Genomic DNA, 17,719 nt, shown 5'->3' with positions numbered 1-17,719 from the left:
GTTCAAAAAAAAAAAAAAAAAAAAAAATAATAATAATAATAATAATAATAATATAACAATTTATTTAAATAAAGTGCAATTAATTATTGGTATTATATAAAAGTAAGTAATTTTCTATAAATAAAAAATAATAATAATAATGCATAAAAACATAAAAACACAAAGACAAAGTTAGATATACCAACCAACATTGTAAAGAAAACATTTTCAAGACACAGATTTCCTCCATGTCTTAGTGGGCGTCCTACGTTTGACCAACTTTGTTTTAATATCCACCGGCGTCTGCCTCCCGAACCCGGCGTCCTCCTCCTCCACGACTTCGCCGCCGTCGTCCACCCTCTCCGACTCACCGCCATTCTTAAACCCAAACTTCCTCCACTTGAAAAAGCCTCTCTTCTTTTCCGAGAGCCTCTCCATTTGGACCTGCATAATATTGCACTGGTTCTGCAGCCTCAACACCGTCTCTTTCAGCTTCTTAATCTCCATTTGTTGGGCCGTTATTTCTCTCTTGGATTGGCACCTGGCGGGCAGGTGGTCGAGGGCGGCGGAGGGACTCCTGCCCCCGATTGAGCCGCTCCAGTCGAGGTGGCGGTAGTTGAGCTTGGTTTGCTCGGAGAAGAGGACTTGGATTACGGCGCGGACTGGGAGGCGATCGTTTTGGGCGGCGTGGAGTGATGCTTCTGTGGACAGCTTTCGGCTGTCCATTAGTCTGCATAAACTCTTTCTTTCTTGCTTTGATATATTCGGATGTGTCTATAAATAAATAAATAATTCATAATAATCATTTAACCTTATAAATAATTTACTAACTAAAAAAATTATTATTGGTGTATCATAAATTAGTTTGGACTCTCTTAGTCCTATTTTTTCAACCGTGCGGCGTCGTCATCTTGACGCGCTCACAACAACTCTTAAGGGGAATCAAGCTCCATACATATATTTTTGCTCCCACTTTGTGGCTTTTATCGGATTTTAGGCGAGGTTTGTCTTTGCCTACTGAACATTGCTTGTGCAGAATTCAAGCTTGTTCGACCACACATGTCGCTCATCTCATCGGGACATCCCGAACATTCATCCATCAGGGTTCCATCGAAGTATTGACCCTCCTGTGCCCATGTCATATCATTTACAAATACCGTACCGAATAACGGGTGTATATATCAACATCCGACACACAGGTTAGGGCGTAATACCGACACACCCGTGCCACCCTGGTACTCTCCTTGGAAAACCCATTAGAAACGAAGTCACCCGAGACACTCGTATCAGCACGCTCGCCCACGTTGTGACACGTATGTGCCACAGAGTAGCTCACTTAGGCTATAAGTTTGAGAATCTCGTCTATGGCCATGTTTAGCTAACGAAAATTTTCTTTTCTCTCTTATTCTCCATTTAAACGTGAATTCTTTATTCCATTGAAGATGAATATTCACAAAAATTGACTCTGAGTTAAATGGACACGAGCGAGAACGACCAAAACAAAAAGAAAACAACAAATTAACTTTTTGCCTCTCTCTCTCTTCTGCCCACAATATACAGTAATAACTAATGAGACAAACTGCTTTTCATGGGAGAATCTTTTCCTTTTTCTTTTCTATTTTAAAACCAAATAATTTTTCATCCTTTTGTTGTTTATCTTTAAATTTATATTTTATTTGATTTTTTATTTATTTATTTATATCATGTTTTATAATTTATAATTTTTTATTTTTAAAAATGATCAGTATTTAGTTCAATTAATGGCATAATCAAAACTAAAACAGGAAGAAGAAGCCTTACTTTGAGATACGTATCAATGGCTCGGTACAGTCCGTCGTCGGAGGCTCGGGCGTGACTGGGAAGTACTCCGGCGAGCTCAACAAACTCCAGCAATCCCAAATTAGAATCCATCGCCGCTTCAGCAAGGTAACAATCCACCAATTTCGCCACCTTAACCAAGGCGGCGCCGCTCCTAACGCCGTCGTCCAAGCTAACAAACCTCTTCACAAGTCGAATCACAAGCTCCACATCCAAAACCGTCCCACACGTGTGACTAAATGACGGAATCATCACCTCCTTCAACGACGCCTGATCCAACTGCCACGTAATCCTCTTCTCCAACTCCGCCTTATACGGAGGCTCCACTCCCACCATATTCGCCGTCCGGAGAAGCCTCAGCAAAAAATTACACGGAATCAAATCCCTTTCCGGCGGCAAAACTCCGACCAATGTCTCCACGAAGAACTTCTTTTTCATCCACGAATTCGTCACATTCTGCGGCGATTCGTTGAAATTCGTTAAATCAATCCCCTTTTGTTGATCTAGGGCTTCGTCGGAGAGATCCGGAAGCCATTTGGAAGCGTAATGCGTTATGACAGAGCCGATTAAATCGGTTCGAACGCCTTTGGCCTTGATTCCGGCGAGGGTTTTGACGAAGTAATCGATGTCGAGAATGGCGGAATCGTGAAACCAGTAGCATTGGTCGGGGGAAAGTTTGCCGGAATCCTGCGGCGGAGATTGGTGCTTCATTGTGGGAATTGGGGAGAAGAATGGTGAAAACAGAGTGGAGCAGAGCAGGTGATAAGAGGAGAAAAAGAAGACAAAGGTTATTAATGCAAAATATGCGCATCCAATTCGACAGTTCATGCCCTCCAAATTTATACTCTCCAGTTTATATGTAGCCAAATGTTTTTATTATTACACTGCACCACTATTTGAAAAGGACTGCGAATGGGTTTAATTTTTTGTTTATTTTATTTTATTTGAATTTCTCTAATTTAATCCCTAAATTACATACTTTAAAGCTCATATATTAAACCCGTTTTCTATAGTTAAAGTAGGTTATACATTAAAAATAGGACCGTTCTTATGACTTGATAATCTAACCAAATCCTACTCGGGTAGATTTTTTTTTTTTTTTTTTTTGTTTAAAAGATTTTTTTAAAATTCAACGGAATTCAATATATTGATGGAAGAAGGAGAAAAATAAAATAAAATTGGAAACGAACAAAATAATACTAATGAAAAAATGGAAAATCTTTGTTTGGGATTGGAATAGGAAGATCTGGAAGAGAGTTGAGACGAAATTGTATGCCCTAAATGGACAAACATGTGATCCTGTGTGACGCAAGGATACTGAAAGCAATCCAAGTGACGAAATCGTGGGGTGACAGGCCAACCACTTGTATAATTTGCACAGATTGTTCAATGAAGCGAATAATTTTCCAAAGTGGGGAGGCTATGTAGGGTAATCAGAGGCGTTAGTGTTATCGTGATGGAATCTAGGGATCAGGGGATTGTGTAGGTATGATGCAGCGGATAAAATCCTGAGCATCGTACGGTGCAATGCAACACGTGAAAGCCAAGCAAATTGTAACGTCGGGATCAACCTCGGGTTTCGCTGTTACCTATTGGAGCTCAGATTGAGGTGGCAAGAATGTTTTTTTCTTTTATTTTCTTTTTAATTATTAATTTTGTCAAAATAAAGATTATTTTAATAATTCGTTAAATTACCTAAGCCCACTTCAACATGGGCCGTATTGAATCAGCTGAGCCCAATATCTTTTTAGTGAAATCATTCTACCTAAAAGATTCGTGGAGTAACGAGAAATGGGTTAGTCCATTCCGCTAACGTTGGGGTTAAAAATTCACCTTGTGACTCATTTCTTCGATCGAGCGTTTTTATCACATCGATCAATCTATCATAGCTCACTCTGTCCTTGTCTGATTTTTTGTTGGTCACAAAAGAAATTATGTATCTACTTATCATCTTCTTGTCCCGTGATTCCGTAGTTGGCTTTTTTAGACCTTTCTAGAATGTTGAATAGTCGAAAGGTTCGAAAGGTTCGAAAGACAATAATATATATATATATATTATTAACTTTTTTGGTTATTTTATTTATTAGTTTATGTTTGGTTTTCTCCCTCTTATTGGAAAGGACCATTATATGACTTTCCACCACAATATCATCTCATTTTACTTCCTTTTCAAGGATAGCATCATACAATTTCGTGTACTTATTATTTAAACATCTCCTTTTTTTTTTTTAATTAACAAATAATTCATTAAAAAAATCTAGTTTATCGTTTGATCAAAAAAAGTGTTCGGTTATGAAGCCGAATGCTTATTTATAGCTTAGTCAACAGTTATACATAATAAATCTATATATATAGTCGATAGTTATAATAATAGATGATTATATCTGATAAAACTATACCTAGGAAGTTGAATCATATATATATCCTCTCAAACAAACATTTAAAAATGTACTCTCTGTATTCTTCTGAAGTTATTAATACAAATCTTTTAGCGTTCTCCTTGTATTTTCTCTCTCATATTATCTATGTTAATCTAAATCAAGTGTGCGTTGTTGTGCAATTCTAACACATAGTTTAGCTAATCGATACATTATAAAAATGATAATTAGAAATAAATAATTATAATATTTTAATTTTGAACAAAATAATGTAAAAGAATTAAAACCCCCCATCAATTTTTTGTTATTTTTCATCGGATAACGTTCGAAAAATACAGTTTTCAACGGCTAAATGGAATTATCTTCGAATTCAAATATTTAATTTAATTAATGTCCCAACATTCAAACCCCTTTAATTCAAACCTTTTTTTTAAAAAAAATGTTTTAAATTTTTTTATAAATTATGTTATGGGCTTAATTAGTTTATAATCTGATTAGAAAATTGTTAATAAACAAGCATAATTTAAAACAAATTAAAATTATACTAAAAAAAAATAAAAACTATTTTTCTTCTGGAAATTTTATATTTTAATTAAAATAATTGAGTGAAGTAAAATGTTAGAGAAATAAAAACTTGAGGGACCATTGTACAAATTATGCAAACCCTACAACGCCAACATACAACAACTAGCCTGCACATCCACCTTTTCCAAACCCTACCACCAAATTTTTATTATTTTACCTTCTCGTTCACAAAGTTACCCTCTAAATTTTACACATTACGTTAAAATTTACGGTTAGATAACGTTTATTTAGGTACCAACATGCTAATGGGTTGCATTACTTAATTACGATTCATTCCATTTTTAAGTTTATTTATTGAAATAACGACATCATCGAGCCTTATAGATGTTTGTGTGGGTGATTTTGATTGGTCATAAATGATCTTCACTACGATCATGTGGGTAGTCTCAATCTTTCTTAACAAATGTCGACTTTGACATGTTCTAAGTCGTTATATACTTAGTCAAGTAGATATTTGATGAACATGATGATCAAACAATCAAATACTTTGTTATTATATCGTTTAAACTTAATCAATAAAATATAAAGAATCAGAATGGTCAGATAGATTAGACGAGACAAAGATGAGAAAGAAAATCATATTTTATTCCCGAACAAAGAATCGCAATTGGAGATATTTAAACATGAGGTCCTATATGAAATCAACCGCTAATATTTAAAGTAATCAGATGAAATAGAAAAGGTTGGTAGCTTTTGATAGACGTGTTTGTCTGAATTTCTTGAGCGTACGGAAACAACAAAGTCAGGAGAGTGTCGTATATTTATAAGTAAAGAGCAATATACGAGTAGAGTTTAAATTCTAATGTCAAGTTCAAGATGGTTTGCTACGTACGTAACAAAAGAAAGGTTATCCCAATCCTTTATTAGTTTTTGGTTTAGAATCATTCGAGAGATGTTTGTTCTTTTCTTGTTTTTATTAGAAACATCTCAACGACAAATCATATTTTAGAATCATTCGAGAGAAGAGATGGTTTTTAAAGTTGTGTTTAATAGGTCCATAATTTATAAACGTGTCTCCAAACATATTTTAGAGGGAAGCATGGTATCAACTCTCCACCACCCTTGAGTTTCATAGCCTAACGAACTATTGCGTAGTACATATGTATGTCACAATGAAAGTAAGCATTGCAAGACGAACACCTCATAGGACTTCCTCTAAATTGGGCCTTTCAAGAACCGTATAGAAGACGGCACGGATGCGACCGCACGTGTGTATATATATATATAATATGGAAAATATATTTTTTTAATTACCCAATTAATTTATAATCCCCAACATAAATATTATTATTATTGTTGTTGTTGATTTTAGAAAAAAAAACAAAGGGTTATTTAATTTAAATTAAGTCAATAATTGAGAAAACTCAATCCTTTTTGCCAGAAATTAGATCCTTATCTGTGAATCTTGCTTTGAAATTTTGTTCTCAGCCACCCCAAGATATTGTTAATTATTCATTTTTTTATTTCCATAGACTTCTCTCCCTAATATTCTTTTTTATTTATTATTTAAATTACATGAAATTAAAACTATATAATAAAAATTAATATCTTTTCAAAACTATATTAAAGAATCCAATGTTGACTGTAAATAATGTGTAGACCAAAAAGTTTGTATTTTTACATTACCCAATTTAGAACCCATTTATTTATGCCTCATAAATTATTATTTTCCTAACAGAAGTGCCATTTATTGGGCGTTATAAATTTAATTACATTATTAATAATCAAGGGCCCACTTTCCAATTTGTGAAAAAAGGGGGGGTATTTTAGCAAAATGGAAATTTTGTGCCAGGTCCGCAACAGGGTGTGCTCTGGATTTATTACTTTTTTATTTAATAATTTAAACAGATTTTTTTTTTTTTCTTTTTCTCACGATGCTTACGAAGAATCCCTAATTTTGAATATTATTTTTTATTCAAAAAATTAATATTTTATTCATTAAGTTCAGAGATTAAAAGATATATATATTATAAAAGAGACGAAGGAAAAACAGAGAGTTGAAATTCAAAATTGAACATCATTCTGAAAACGGCCAGAAAGAAAAGGGAAAGGCTCTCTGATTTCAAAGCTCCATTAATCCATTGATCAACCCGTTTTAAGCCCTACCAATTGTTGTTCATCTATGGCGTTCTTATTGGCTTTCACCCAATTTTTCTGGCTTCTTTAAGATTCTAATCTTTCCCTCCTCCTTTAAGTCGCCGCCGGGAATGGCCGATAAGTCGCCGCCTGCAGAGGGGTTCTTAATTTTGCCGCTGCCGGCTAGGGTTTCACTGTGTTCTCCGAATCCGACATAGGTTTTTGTTTTTTGTTGGGATTTGTCGGATCAATCGGAGGCGATTTTGGAGCATTTTAGGGTTGTTGGTTTCGTAATATTTTGAGGGGTTTCGTCAATTTTGATGGCGAAGGGTGGGTTTTTTGTTGATAAGTTTCGGAGATGTTTAAGGACGTTGTTCTTTATGGTGGCGATGTTGGCGTCACTACTCGTGTCGTCGTTGCCAGTTCTTGTAGCCATTGGAGACATGTTGGTGCCCTGTATTTTGATCTCGAGCTTTACTTGTGTTAGATGCTATGGCTTCAAACAACATTTGCGTCGATACGCTTTCAAAAGTTCTTTGACCGATATCCCTTTCGTTTCGATGATCAGATCTCTCATTATTATCTGTATGATCCCGATTTCCATCACATCTATCATTTTCCCCTCAATTCACATACTGGGTCGTTGTGAAATTAGATAAATTATGGAGGATTATGCGTTAATTTGATTGTGATCATCTGGGTGTCAATCGTTTCTCCTTGTTTTTGATTGTAGGTGTTTATTCAATGTGTGATGGACCTGCTCTTTCAAATGGTCCTTACCTTGGAACAGTGACTTTGTGTTCCTTCATATCCATTCTTGTTCTTTCTATCAAGGTTTGTGTCTTTACAGTGAACTCCCAAATGGAGGCTGAAGCTTCATCTTCACCTTCTAGGCAGAGGCTTCACTTAAAGAAATCATGGGGGATGCCAGTTTTGTTTCTATCTTCAGTAGCCTTTGCCCTCGGCCATACGGTTGTGGCATACAGAACAAGCTGCAGAGCACGTAGAAAGCTTCTATTGCATCGAGTTGACCCAGAAGCTGTAAGTTTTTAAGTCCTTAAACTACACAAAGAACAGGCCTATTGGTTCCTTATAAACAATCCTATTTGACTTGGCTGGCAGGTTCTTTCTTGCAAAAATGTGTTCTCTGGCTACCAGAAGATCCCTCGATCTCCCACTCCTTCTGGATCGAAAACACCAAAAAGTGACAGTGAAATCAAGTGGAAAGTTTCAGGTAATTCCCGGGATGAGAGTGAACTGCCGGTTAGATTACTTGCTGATATGGATAGTTTGTTCATCATATGTCAAGGGCTTACTATTCATTACAAGATCAGCTTGCCTGGGTCACCACCGCGGTCGTTGTCCTCCACTGCATTTCTTGAACCCAATTATAGTTGCATCTCTCCAAGGAAGGCCATGGGGAGGCTAGTAGTTGATATGCATCCATTTACTGTCTTATCAAAAAACCAACACAACATCCATAGGAGCTATAGCAATCAGTTTCACGGTTCATCTCTGTATGATCCACTATTGGATGGTTCTTCCACAACTTCTCCTATTCTTTGTGATGAGATTCCTGTGATTAGTCTAGATGATGTTGAAGAAGAGGAATTGAGCAAATGTTGCTTAGATGGAAACTTAGAGAGTAATGGGCAATTCGGTATCGTCTTGGTGCACGGTTTCGGGGGTGGAGTTTTCTCATGGAGACATGTGATGGGGGTGCTTGCAAGGCAGACTGGTTGCAGAGTTGCAGCTTATGATCGGCCTGGTTGGGGATTAACTTCAAGGCTTCGTGCAGAAGACTGGGAAGAAAGACAATTGCCTAATCCCTACAAGCTTGATAGTCAGGTAACCAAAATCATACATTCTTCTTTTTCGTTGTAGATCTGTTGCGCTAGTGCTGATTGATTTGGTTCTCTGAATGTTTCTTTCTGGTAGAGCTGTAGAGCTACTGCATGTGATTGTGCTAATGTTTCTTTGTGTAACTTAAGTCAAATTTTGTGTTCATACTCCATTAAAAGACTTGGAAATAGTTAGCAAGAACAAATTCATTTGGAAATCCAACAGATTTGACTACTACCAAATACTTGTGCGTATGAACATTTATTGACAAGGTAAATGAAGAAAAGATGGTGCTCGTGTCGGGGTTGCATGGAGCGGAGTCGTTTTGAAGTATATGTGCTATTGGTTTGAATGGAATGGTATTGAATGGTTTTTTCAGGTGGAGTTACTGCTTGCATTTTGCTCAGAAATGGGGTTTTCTTCAGTGGTGCTAGTGGGTCACGACGACGGAGGACTGCTTGCTCTTAAGTCTGCACAAAGGCTTCAAGAATCACCAATAAACTCATTCAATGTAAGATTTCATTGGTGGGGTTTTTGATAAAATGATGTAAATTAACTGTTTGGGGGGTTATTGCTTAATTCTTCTTGGCGTTTGTGAATGGGAACTGTGATATTATGGGCAGGTTTCCATCAAAGGGGTGGTATTGCTGAGTGTGAGCTTATCAAGAGAAGTGGTTCCTGGGTTTGCAAGAATTTTGCTAAGAACATCACTAGGGAAGAAGCACCTGGTTCGGCCTCTGCTACGAACGGAAATAACTCAAGTCGTGAACCGACGTGCTTGGTACGATGCTACCAAGCTAACAACCGAGGTCTTAAATCTCTATAAGGTAACATCATTTTATTAAGATCACTTTGATCTTCATATTGTCTTAAAAGGTAAAATCTTCAAGTTAGTTTTAGAAACTGCTAACATGTGTACCCTTCTGAATGGAAGCAGAAGGCGTTATGTGTGGAAGGGTGGGATGAAGCACTGCATGAGATAGCAAGATTATCATACGAGACATTACTTACTCCTCAAAACGTCGAAGCTTTGGTGAAGTCTGTTGAAGAGATGCCCGTGCTGGTGGTCGGTGGTGTTGAGGATGCTCTCGTCTCCCTCAACTCTTCCCGAGTTATGGCTTCCAAACTCCCTAATTCAGTATGTCTTCTTCACTCTCGTCCCTCTATACTCAGTTCATTTTTGTTCTTGTTTCCGTTTCAATGAACGATGAGATTGTATCATAACACAGAGACTGATAACGATATCTGGATGCGGACATCTACCACACGAGGAATGCCCGAGCGCCTTACTTGCTGCAATCTCACCCTTCATCACCAGAATTCTTTTGCAGAGACCTCACTCCAGCACCCCTCAATAGAAATACAAATACTCACCATTCCTTTTAGAGAGAATAGACAGCACCCTTTTTCCTATTTTCTTCTTCGTCGTCCCTCATTGAAATACTCACCCACAAGAACATTGGCGAAAAGGCTACTTCTTTGGGTGACAGTTTTTGAGAGCCGTTTCCAAATTGTTCTATTTAGTAACAACCCTGTAATTCCCCTTACTGAACCAAGGTGTTATTTCCCACCTAGTGTTGTGGAGATAACCTTATATTTGTAAATCTTTTTCGTTAGATTTTCAAGAGTTCATCAAGAAAGACACTTGTTCAAACTGGCTTAGTCATTTCCATTTCAGCAATGAATGAGAGATGTTTCAGATGAACAGAGTCAGAAATGAGACTAAAAATGAGAAAGATTTTGCATATTAAAACTTACAAAACAAGAAATATCTTCGTATCTCCTTGTGCCTACTAAATGGATAAAGCAATATCACATCACAAAAGTAGAATTGGTGATATTATGACAACTAAATTAGACCAGACAATGACATGACTGAGCATATGGCAACCACTCAGCTAAACTGTAAGATTAAGGATAAAAAACCCATACTTCTAAAAGAGACAGACAACCTATTCAATTCAATTCAATTCAATTCATTCCTTGGAGGATTTGTTAATGAGTGATTTGTGGATGTGGGGGATCACCCCTCCACCAGCAATGGTTCCTTTAATGAGTGTGTCCAGTTCTTCATCTCCTCTGATTGCAAGCTGCAAATGCCTTGGTGTTATACGCTTTACCTTCAGATCCTTGCTCGCGTTCCCGGCCAGCTCTAACACTTCTGCAGTCAGGTACTCCAAGATCGCTGCTGTGTATACAGCTGCTGTAGCCCCGACACGACCATTGGCGGCAACCCTTGTTTTAAGTTGCCGGTGAACCCTTCCCACTGGAAACTGTATCACCAAGCCATCCAATACCAAACCCCTCAACAACAATGAGAAAGTGTGAAAAAGTTCAAGAAAAAAAAGGGAAAGAAATTGCTTCCACTGTCTAAGCCATTTATATTTCAAAGATAACAAACAAAAATGGAGAATAACACATGTATGCATAACTTTCATACTAGTCCAAAAGTTAAACATCAAAATGCTACGAAGTCAATCTTTCATAATCTACAAATATTTTTTTGAAGTTTCAAAACGATACCAAAGCATTTTTGAATGCTACTTTATCTTATAGAAAAGTTATACATCAAACTGCTATAAATTCATCTAGAAATCACTTACAGGTAATTGTGCCTTATTATACCAAACAAGATGTGCAATAAAAAAATAGGTGATATTCTAATCATCCCACAACAGAGAAAATTTTTGCAGTATACTAAAAGGAACATACGCAGAGCAGAAGAACCCTATAAACCAACATTGAAAAGAAAGCATAAAAAAAGTGTACACAGAAAATGAGAAGCCATTAGTTCAGAAGATATACAGCAAAAAGGGCTAAAATGAAGCATCTACAAAAGCACCAGTTTCATCTTAAAATGTTTTCAAACGCCACATCTTCGTCTTTACGGGCCACGCTTTATCCACCCAGTCCATCAGAAGTTGCATATTGATCAAAATATAAAAAGTAGTTCTAAGAAGAAAACAAAAGGAAAGCAAGGAAAAATGGGTGGCAGAACTCAATAAAAGCATAACAAGATAGATATAATATATATGTAATATGCAACACTAGCTTCTTCTTCCTCCGTTACAGAAATCTGAAATTCCCTCACAAGGGATTTATATAGAAGCACAATTAAAGTCAGCACATTACCGGTTTTCACTTTAACAATTGTTAAACAGACACCACATGGCAGGAAATGATGGTTTCCAGTGGCTTAAAAACAAAGAATTTGGGGAAGAAAAGCTGTACATACTTGAGTGCGTTTTCCAAGACCATTCAAAACACAATTAAGAATCAATTTATTAAAAAAAAAAAAAATTAAAAAATTAAAAAATTATAAAAAAAAACAGACTTGCCAAGTCTTCAAACTTTTACGTCTGGGTATGTTACAGGGAAGACCTATAGTTGATGAATAACTGGAAATCAATTCGAAATTCCATATCAACGGAATCTAACCCCAAAATCCTCAATACATGGAATGACTACAATCAATGTTTGCATCATGTACGGTCTGGGAAATTTACACTCGTTCCATCATTTGATCCATTTATCCATTCAAAACTTTAGAATCTTCAATCAATGCCATTGGCATTCTAGGTTTGCAAGAACAGTTTTTTGTAGTTTTGGTTCGGGTCAGTTTGGTTCACTTTTAACCATTATTTGACCCGAACCGAACCGCTATGGTTCAGTTCAGTTCTTGATTTACCTGAACTGACTCATTATTTGAGTTAGGTTTCATTCATTTCTCATGCTATCTCTTTCTCCCCTTGATTCGCTTCCGAACTTACACTCTTTCTAGTCTATAATCTAAGTCATGGATCTCTCCCAATGGACATGGCAACCATCATTTTTTTAAATCAAAATCTCAATAGTCGTTCTCACATCCGGGCACAAACGAAAACAACAGGATCTCCGCTTCGAAGGCAACCCAAGCATGGTTTTCTTCTTCAACTGCAAACCAGACTAGATTTTCTCAATCTGAAGCTTGCTTTACCTATTTCACCAAGCCACACCTTTTTTTTTCTCTCTCTTTCTTTCTTTCTATCACCCAACACAGATCTATCTTTAGGTTCAACCCACTCATGATTTGAGTTACGATTTGGATAATGTTGTAGTTTTATGATGTTGAGGATGGTGGTTTGAACGAGGGAAGAGGAAGAGGGGAAATATGGAAAGGGAAGGAGGAGGAAATTGAAGATTGAGAAATTAAGATGGATTTTGTGGGAAAAGAAGAAGATTGATTGATACAAACATTTGGTCAGGTTTGGGAAGAAAAAGGAATGGGTAAAGGAGATGGAGAAACCAAGATGGAAATGGACTGGGTGGGGAAAAAAACATGAGTGACTCGACCCAACCTACTTTTGTTCAAACATGAATTGAGATGGGTTTCTTCTCTAAATCGGAATGGCTCAGATCGGATTTCTACAAAAACTGACCTAAACCAATCCACTTCACCCCTAACGAAGGATGACCAACAACTTCTAGTGCACCACTGTTGTTAACTCAATAGATTTCTAGCCATATTTATCAACGATGATCCTATGCCACTATCAATTTTTATTCTATCAAATATCTTAACAACCTTTACAAATCAAAGCTGTGTTTTTCAAACTCAAAATTCCAATTTCAAGACCACCCGAGTTCAAAGGAGTAAGAGACAATTTTCACCATCCACATATGGACCTTCCCAATAAAAGTTCATGATAATTTCTTCAATTAATACCACGGTGGTAGAGAATTTATTAAAAAAATGTACCGTACAATAACAACTTCTTGGTTTATTGGTCGAGGGCACGGCAATCTGTGTTCCTGGGCAGGTCATGAGCTCAAGTTTTGGCTAATGTGAAATCTAAAAAAAGGTAATGTACAAGAATATTGGTTAAAACAGCTTGGATCCCTTTAATCTCCTATTTCGAGAAATGGAAGTTTCTATTACCATAACTTTCTACAACTTCGTCAGTCACTGGGTTCCAGAGTTCCACAAATTCTGGCTATCCTCCCCAAGAGAAACTAAACACAGGCAAAGAAAAAACTTAACATGAAAGATTTAGAGTATATTTCAGACAATGAAGACCAACAATTGCTGCCTAAGAAAAAGTAGCCATATCCCCTAATCAAACAAAATTTTTGCAAAACATTGACCATATGCCGGAAACTTTTCCTCATTATCAAAGAAAAACATGTCTGTAATAATTCAACTGGGGCACTATTTAGACCTGTACCTTCCTCTCTTGATTGAGAGAGATTTTGTTTTGTAATCATAAACCCCACCACCAATACCATGACATATGTCTCCATACAATCCACCTTCCATCCTTATTTTGAATGAAAGAGAAGGATTAAACTAAAAAGGAGCTACTAAACACAGAACAAAACTACTTGAAAAGACTCTAGTTACTAAGAGTAAAAAGAAAAAGATAAATGATAACAGGTGCTACTTGTAAATGACCTAAAGAGAGCCATAACAGTGAGCCAAGACCCACATCACTCCCCAAGACCCTCTTACCCTGAAAATTCTTGTGTTCGAAATTCCTCAAGAGCAAGACTTTCATAAGATGGCCAAAAACGCCCCCTACCAGAAGAATCGCATGAAAGGGCAATAATGTGTAGCTCAAGTCAAACTAAAGAGAGTTTTTTTTTCCCTTTTAATTATAAAATCCACCTCCATATGAAAAGGTTTGAGAACAACACATAAACAACCAAGAAAACACATAACAATGCGTAAAACAATGAGTAGAGTGGCATGGAGTGGATGTCCAATTGAGAACATGTGGGGAAAAAGGAATGCAATAGAAGCAAGACAAATAGTTGATGAAAATAAAAACGAGTCTAAAGGAAGCCTACGCCAATGACAAAAGGTGTGGTTGGAACTAGAACTGTAAAGGAAGAGAGGTCCAACAAATGCTAAACGAAGTATCATTGAAGATGTAGCAAGGGCGTGAGCTTAAGTGGGCCTTGGACTTGTGAAGTTTCGGACACAATGCCGAATTTAAAGTAATTGCTGAGAATCTTTCTCTACCAAAAGAAGAAAATAATACAAGTGCCATGGCCATGATGAGTTCTAGCGCTAGGTGTTATATATACTAAATTATGGACTGCACTTATTGTTACAAATTATTGGCAACAACCAACTGTGTTTCAAATATCTAGGAGGATTTACCCAGGAGCAGTGGCTTGAATTTTTCAACAAAAAGGAGTGGAGAAGGGAGAAAAACTTGTTGACACTTCAATTTTTCTCTATATACAATTATTTAATTTTCCACAGGAGAACCTCTTGGTCAAATACACCTTGAGGATAAAGTGAAAGCATATTAGTCATTGACTACAGAGTAAGTCACTAAATGGTGATTAAGAATTTTCCTCAGTTTCTCAAATTACTTGGGATAATCAACTGTAATTCATATTTTCGAGTTCACAATAAAACTTTTAGTGGAATTTTCAAGTTTCTATAACTCTAGCGCTAGGAAAAAGACTAAGTACCATGTAAACGAACAAGATATATAAAGACCTACTGTGAACCCATGCATTATGATCTTGAAAGTTCTAAACATAAGAATGGTCAAATCCCAATCCATCTCCAGTATATTGACGTGAGATCCCACATAGGTTGGAGAGGAGAACAGAGGAGAACGAAGCATTCTCAATAAGGGTGTAGAAACCTCTCCCTAGCAGACGCGTTTTAAAAACCTTGAAGGAAAGCCCGGAAGGGAAAGCCCAAAGAGGACACTATCTACTAGCGGTGGGCTTGGGCCATTACAATTGACTTGCATCATCTTTTCGACAAACAACTTCAATAGCATGAGAAAGAGATCTTGTATGCATACTTTGCACTTGCACATACCATATCATACTAGTGGTAGGCTTGGGACGTTAGACTTTCTTTCCAGCCATTTCCAGCCATTTCATCCTTCGACAAAAGAACATTGGCGGCAAGGCAACTTCTTCAAGCACAGAACAACAATAGCAAACCGACACTAGCTAAAGGAACACAGACCCAGAAACATGCACCTACTTCTAACATCAAAGAGAAAGACTTAGAGGTACCCCTCCAGAGATTCTCCGAGAGCCACCTCCTAAACGTCGATCTCACACTCTTACTGCTCCAATAACCACAGCTCATGAAGAAAACGAACTTATCAAGTTATTCAATAAACAGGAAAACAAGACGCGCGGGTGGAAAAATAGGACCCATCTGAAATAAACAAATATAAACTTTCAAACACAAAATTTTAAAGTTTTAGAAGAAAAAAGACACCCAATGTTCAAATTCTAAGGCTTGGAAACCTTGAAACGCATCTATGTTAGAAAATTTGTGGATTTCTAAAGTGAAAACCGGCATAAACCTCAAACGAACACAGATCCACAGAAGACACACCAAAGGAAGGTAGAAAAACAAGTACTGAAGTGTATAGAAAGAGAGAGACCTGGAGACCGGCGCGGGAAGAGCGAGAAACGGGCTTCTTTTTATCCTTATCCTTGTTGTTGGAGGCAGATTTGCCCATTATCAGACCCTTGGCTCCCTTCCCCGACATTTTGAAGCCCAAGAATTAGGGTTCCTCTCACTTCCAGTGACGGATTTTTACAGGAGAAAGAAAAAGAACCGATAAGGAACGAGGGGAAGCGAGGTAGATAAAAGTAATGCCCCCAACCCCCCAACCCCCCCTCTTCGATAACTCCACGAAGACTTGCAGATTCAGCTTCTCTCAGCCCACATTTACCGAAATACCCTTCCTTTTTCTTCTTCAAAAATAAATATTAATTTATTTATGTAAAATTGTTTTAAAATATGAATTCAATTAAAAAATGATTTAACTATTATAAAGTATTTTTTTAATTTATTTGGTTCACACCCTACAAATATTTGTTAGATTCAGGTCCACTTCGGCCTTTAGGATAAGGTTATAATTAAATGTATTTTTAAATAATTATAAAGAGAATTTTCAAATGACTTAAAAGCATATATTTTGAAACAATAATCTTAATTCATAGGGTTGTTGATATGACCCGATAATCGGACCAATTTAAATTGTCCAACCCAAGTCATTGATGTTGTGTTGGGTTAGATTTTTTTAAAACAAAAAATTCAGTTCAGTTAGCAACTTCACATTTTTTTTTATCGAATCAACCTAACTAACCCGAAATTTGGGTTACAACTCAATCTAATCATACTTTTAAAAAAATATCAAGAATATTTTTGTTGGTAAAAATGTTGTAGTTTGATAACTGATCACTCAAATATATAAGTGATGTGTTGTAAGTTGTAAATATTTGATATTTTAGCTATTAATATAATCAGTGAGATTATTAAATAATTCAGAAAAAATAACTGAAAAATAGAAGGTTAAATTGGGAACTCCAACTCATCCGCGCGACATTTTAAGTTGGTCTACAAGAATTTTTCAACCCACCAATATACATGTGTGTTAATTTATAATTAATTTTTTTTGTTTATATCTTCTCGGAAAAATCTCTCACCTAAAATTGTTTGAGATTTAAATTTACAACTATAACATTTTAATGGTTGAGATAGGTTGAAATTGATTAATTGAATTTTGAGATTATATTAGAAGGAAATTCAAATTTATACCTAATTAACTAATTCGTTTAATTTTTACGAAATAATAAAAGAAAAAAGCGTGGGCCCAAGATGTCATGGTCAAATAACAGTTGGAAAAGTGGCTGAAAACCTTAAAAAAAGCGCACAAGTGGGACCGTGCCACATCACTCTCTACGCACCCCGCCTAAACCTTATCCATTTTGTTTCCTCTTATACCCTTCCAGTCAACTCACAGTCACCATTCCGTACCATTGTTATAATTATTAATGTTAATTTCGAGTTTTTTAAATCTGTGGAAGTATTAATTTTATTAATTTCTGAATTTTAAGTAATATTTTGTTTCTTTATAAACTAATATTTTAATGTCTAATAAATACTTCATTATTTTAATAATACCTTTAAACTTTAATTTTTTTAATATACTTCTACTCCTAAGTAAGAAAAAATATTATTTATTTTTTAATTAACCATCCTATTAGAGAGTCTATAATTTGATAATTAA

At 36.3% G+C, this 17,719-nt stretch overlaps 3 protein-coding genes and 1 long non-coding RNA gene across 4 annotated transcripts; 1 reads left to right on the top strand and 3 right to left on the bottom strand.

Annotated features, from left to right (window-relative positions):
• Nucleotides 1–197: 197 nt before the first annotated feature.
• Nucleotides 198–2,681, bottom strand: LOC111498026 (coleoptile phototropism protein 1-like). Its single transcript, XM_023149078.1, has 2 exons — nt 1,780–2,681; nt 198–753 (listed from the first exon to the last, which is right to left on the bottom strand). The coding sequence occupies exons 1-2, from the start codon at nt 2,623–2,625 to the stop codon at nt 208–210; spliced, it is 1,392 nt and encodes a 463-aa protein (XP_023004846.1). The 5' UTR covers nt 2,626–2,681; the 3' UTR covers nt 198–207.
• Nucleotides 2,682–6,733: 4,052 nt separating this feature from the next.
• LOC111497593 lies at nt 6,734–10,325 on the top strand. The gene is made up of 7 exons (XM_023148423.1): nt 6,734–7,421; nt 7,570–7,877; nt 7,959–8,684; nt 9,058–9,189; nt 9,302–9,505; nt 9,616–9,816; nt 9,908–10,325. The coding sequence occupies exons 1-7, from the start codon at nt 7,157–7,159 to the stop codon at nt 10,034–10,036; spliced, it is 1,965 nt and encodes a 654-aa protein (XP_023004191.1). The 5' UTR covers nt 6,734–7,156; the 3' UTR covers nt 10,037–10,325.
• Nucleotides 10,326–10,372: 47 nt separating this feature from the next.
• Nucleotides 10,373–16,340, bottom strand: LOC111497594 (probable histone H2A variant 3). The gene is made up of 2 exons (XM_023148424.1): nt 16,085–16,340; nt 10,373–10,951 (listed from the first exon to the last, which is right to left on the bottom strand). Exons 1-2 carry the CDS (start codon nt 16,190–16,192, stop codon nt 10,655–10,657), a joined length of 405 nt encoding a protein of 134 aa, XP_023004192.1. The 5' UTR covers nt 16,193–16,340; the 3' UTR covers nt 10,373–10,654.
• On the bottom strand, nt 11,067–15,313 carry LOC111497595. Its single transcript, XR_002720633.1, has 2 exons — nt 13,597–15,313; nt 11,067–13,509 (listed from the first exon to the last, which is right to left on the bottom strand). It is a non-coding gene; the product is annotated as an uncharacterized LOC111497595 (long non-coding RNA).
• Nucleotides 16,341–17,719: the final 1,379 nt, after the last annotated feature.

Source organism: Cucurbita maxima, unplaced genomic scaffold (genome assembly GCF_002738345.1).
Source record: "Cucurbita maxima cultivar Rimu unplaced genomic scaffold, Cmax_1.0 Cma_Scf00024, whole genome shotgun sequence".
Lineage (NCBI taxonomy): Eukaryota > Viridiplantae > Streptophyta > Magnoliopsida > Cucurbitales > Cucurbitaceae > Cucurbita > Cucurbita maxima.
This window is presented reverse-complemented; position numbering and strand designations above follow the sequence as displayed.

What these genes read in the sequence shown, in the direction of transcription:
- LOC111498026 (XM_023149078.1), bottom strand. Translation starts at nt 2,625, where the DNA reads ATGAACTGTCGAATTGGATGCGCATATTTTGCATTAATAACCTTTGTC. An exon ending in CCATTGATACGTATCTCAAA is followed by an intron (nt 754 to 1,779) that starts GTAAGGCTTCTT and finishes ATTTATTTATAG; the next exon opens with ACACATCCGAATATATCAAA.
- LOC111497593 (XM_023148423.1), top strand. Translation starts at nt 7,157, where the DNA reads ATGGCGAAGGGTGGGTTTTTTGTTGATAAGTTTCGGAGATGTTTAAGG. An exon ending in CAGATCTCTCATTATTATCT is followed by an intron (nt 7,422 to 7,569) that starts GTATGATCCCGA and finishes TTTTGATTGTAG; the next exon opens with GTGTTTATTCAATGTGTGAT. An exon ending in AGGTCTTAAATCTCTATAAG is followed by an intron (nt 9,506 to 9,615) that starts GTAACATCATTT and finishes GAATGGAAGCAG; the next exon opens with AAGGCGTTATGTGTGGAAGG.
- LOC111497594 (XM_023148424.1), bottom strand. Translation starts at nt 16,192, where the DNA reads ATGTCGGGGAAGGGAGCCAAGGGTCTGATAATGGGCAAATCTGCCTCC. An exon ending in CTTCCCGCGCCGGTCTCCAG is followed by an intron (nt 10,952 to 16,084) that starts GTCTCTCTCTTT and finishes TTGGTGATACAG; the next exon opens with TTTCCAGTGGGAAGGGTTCA.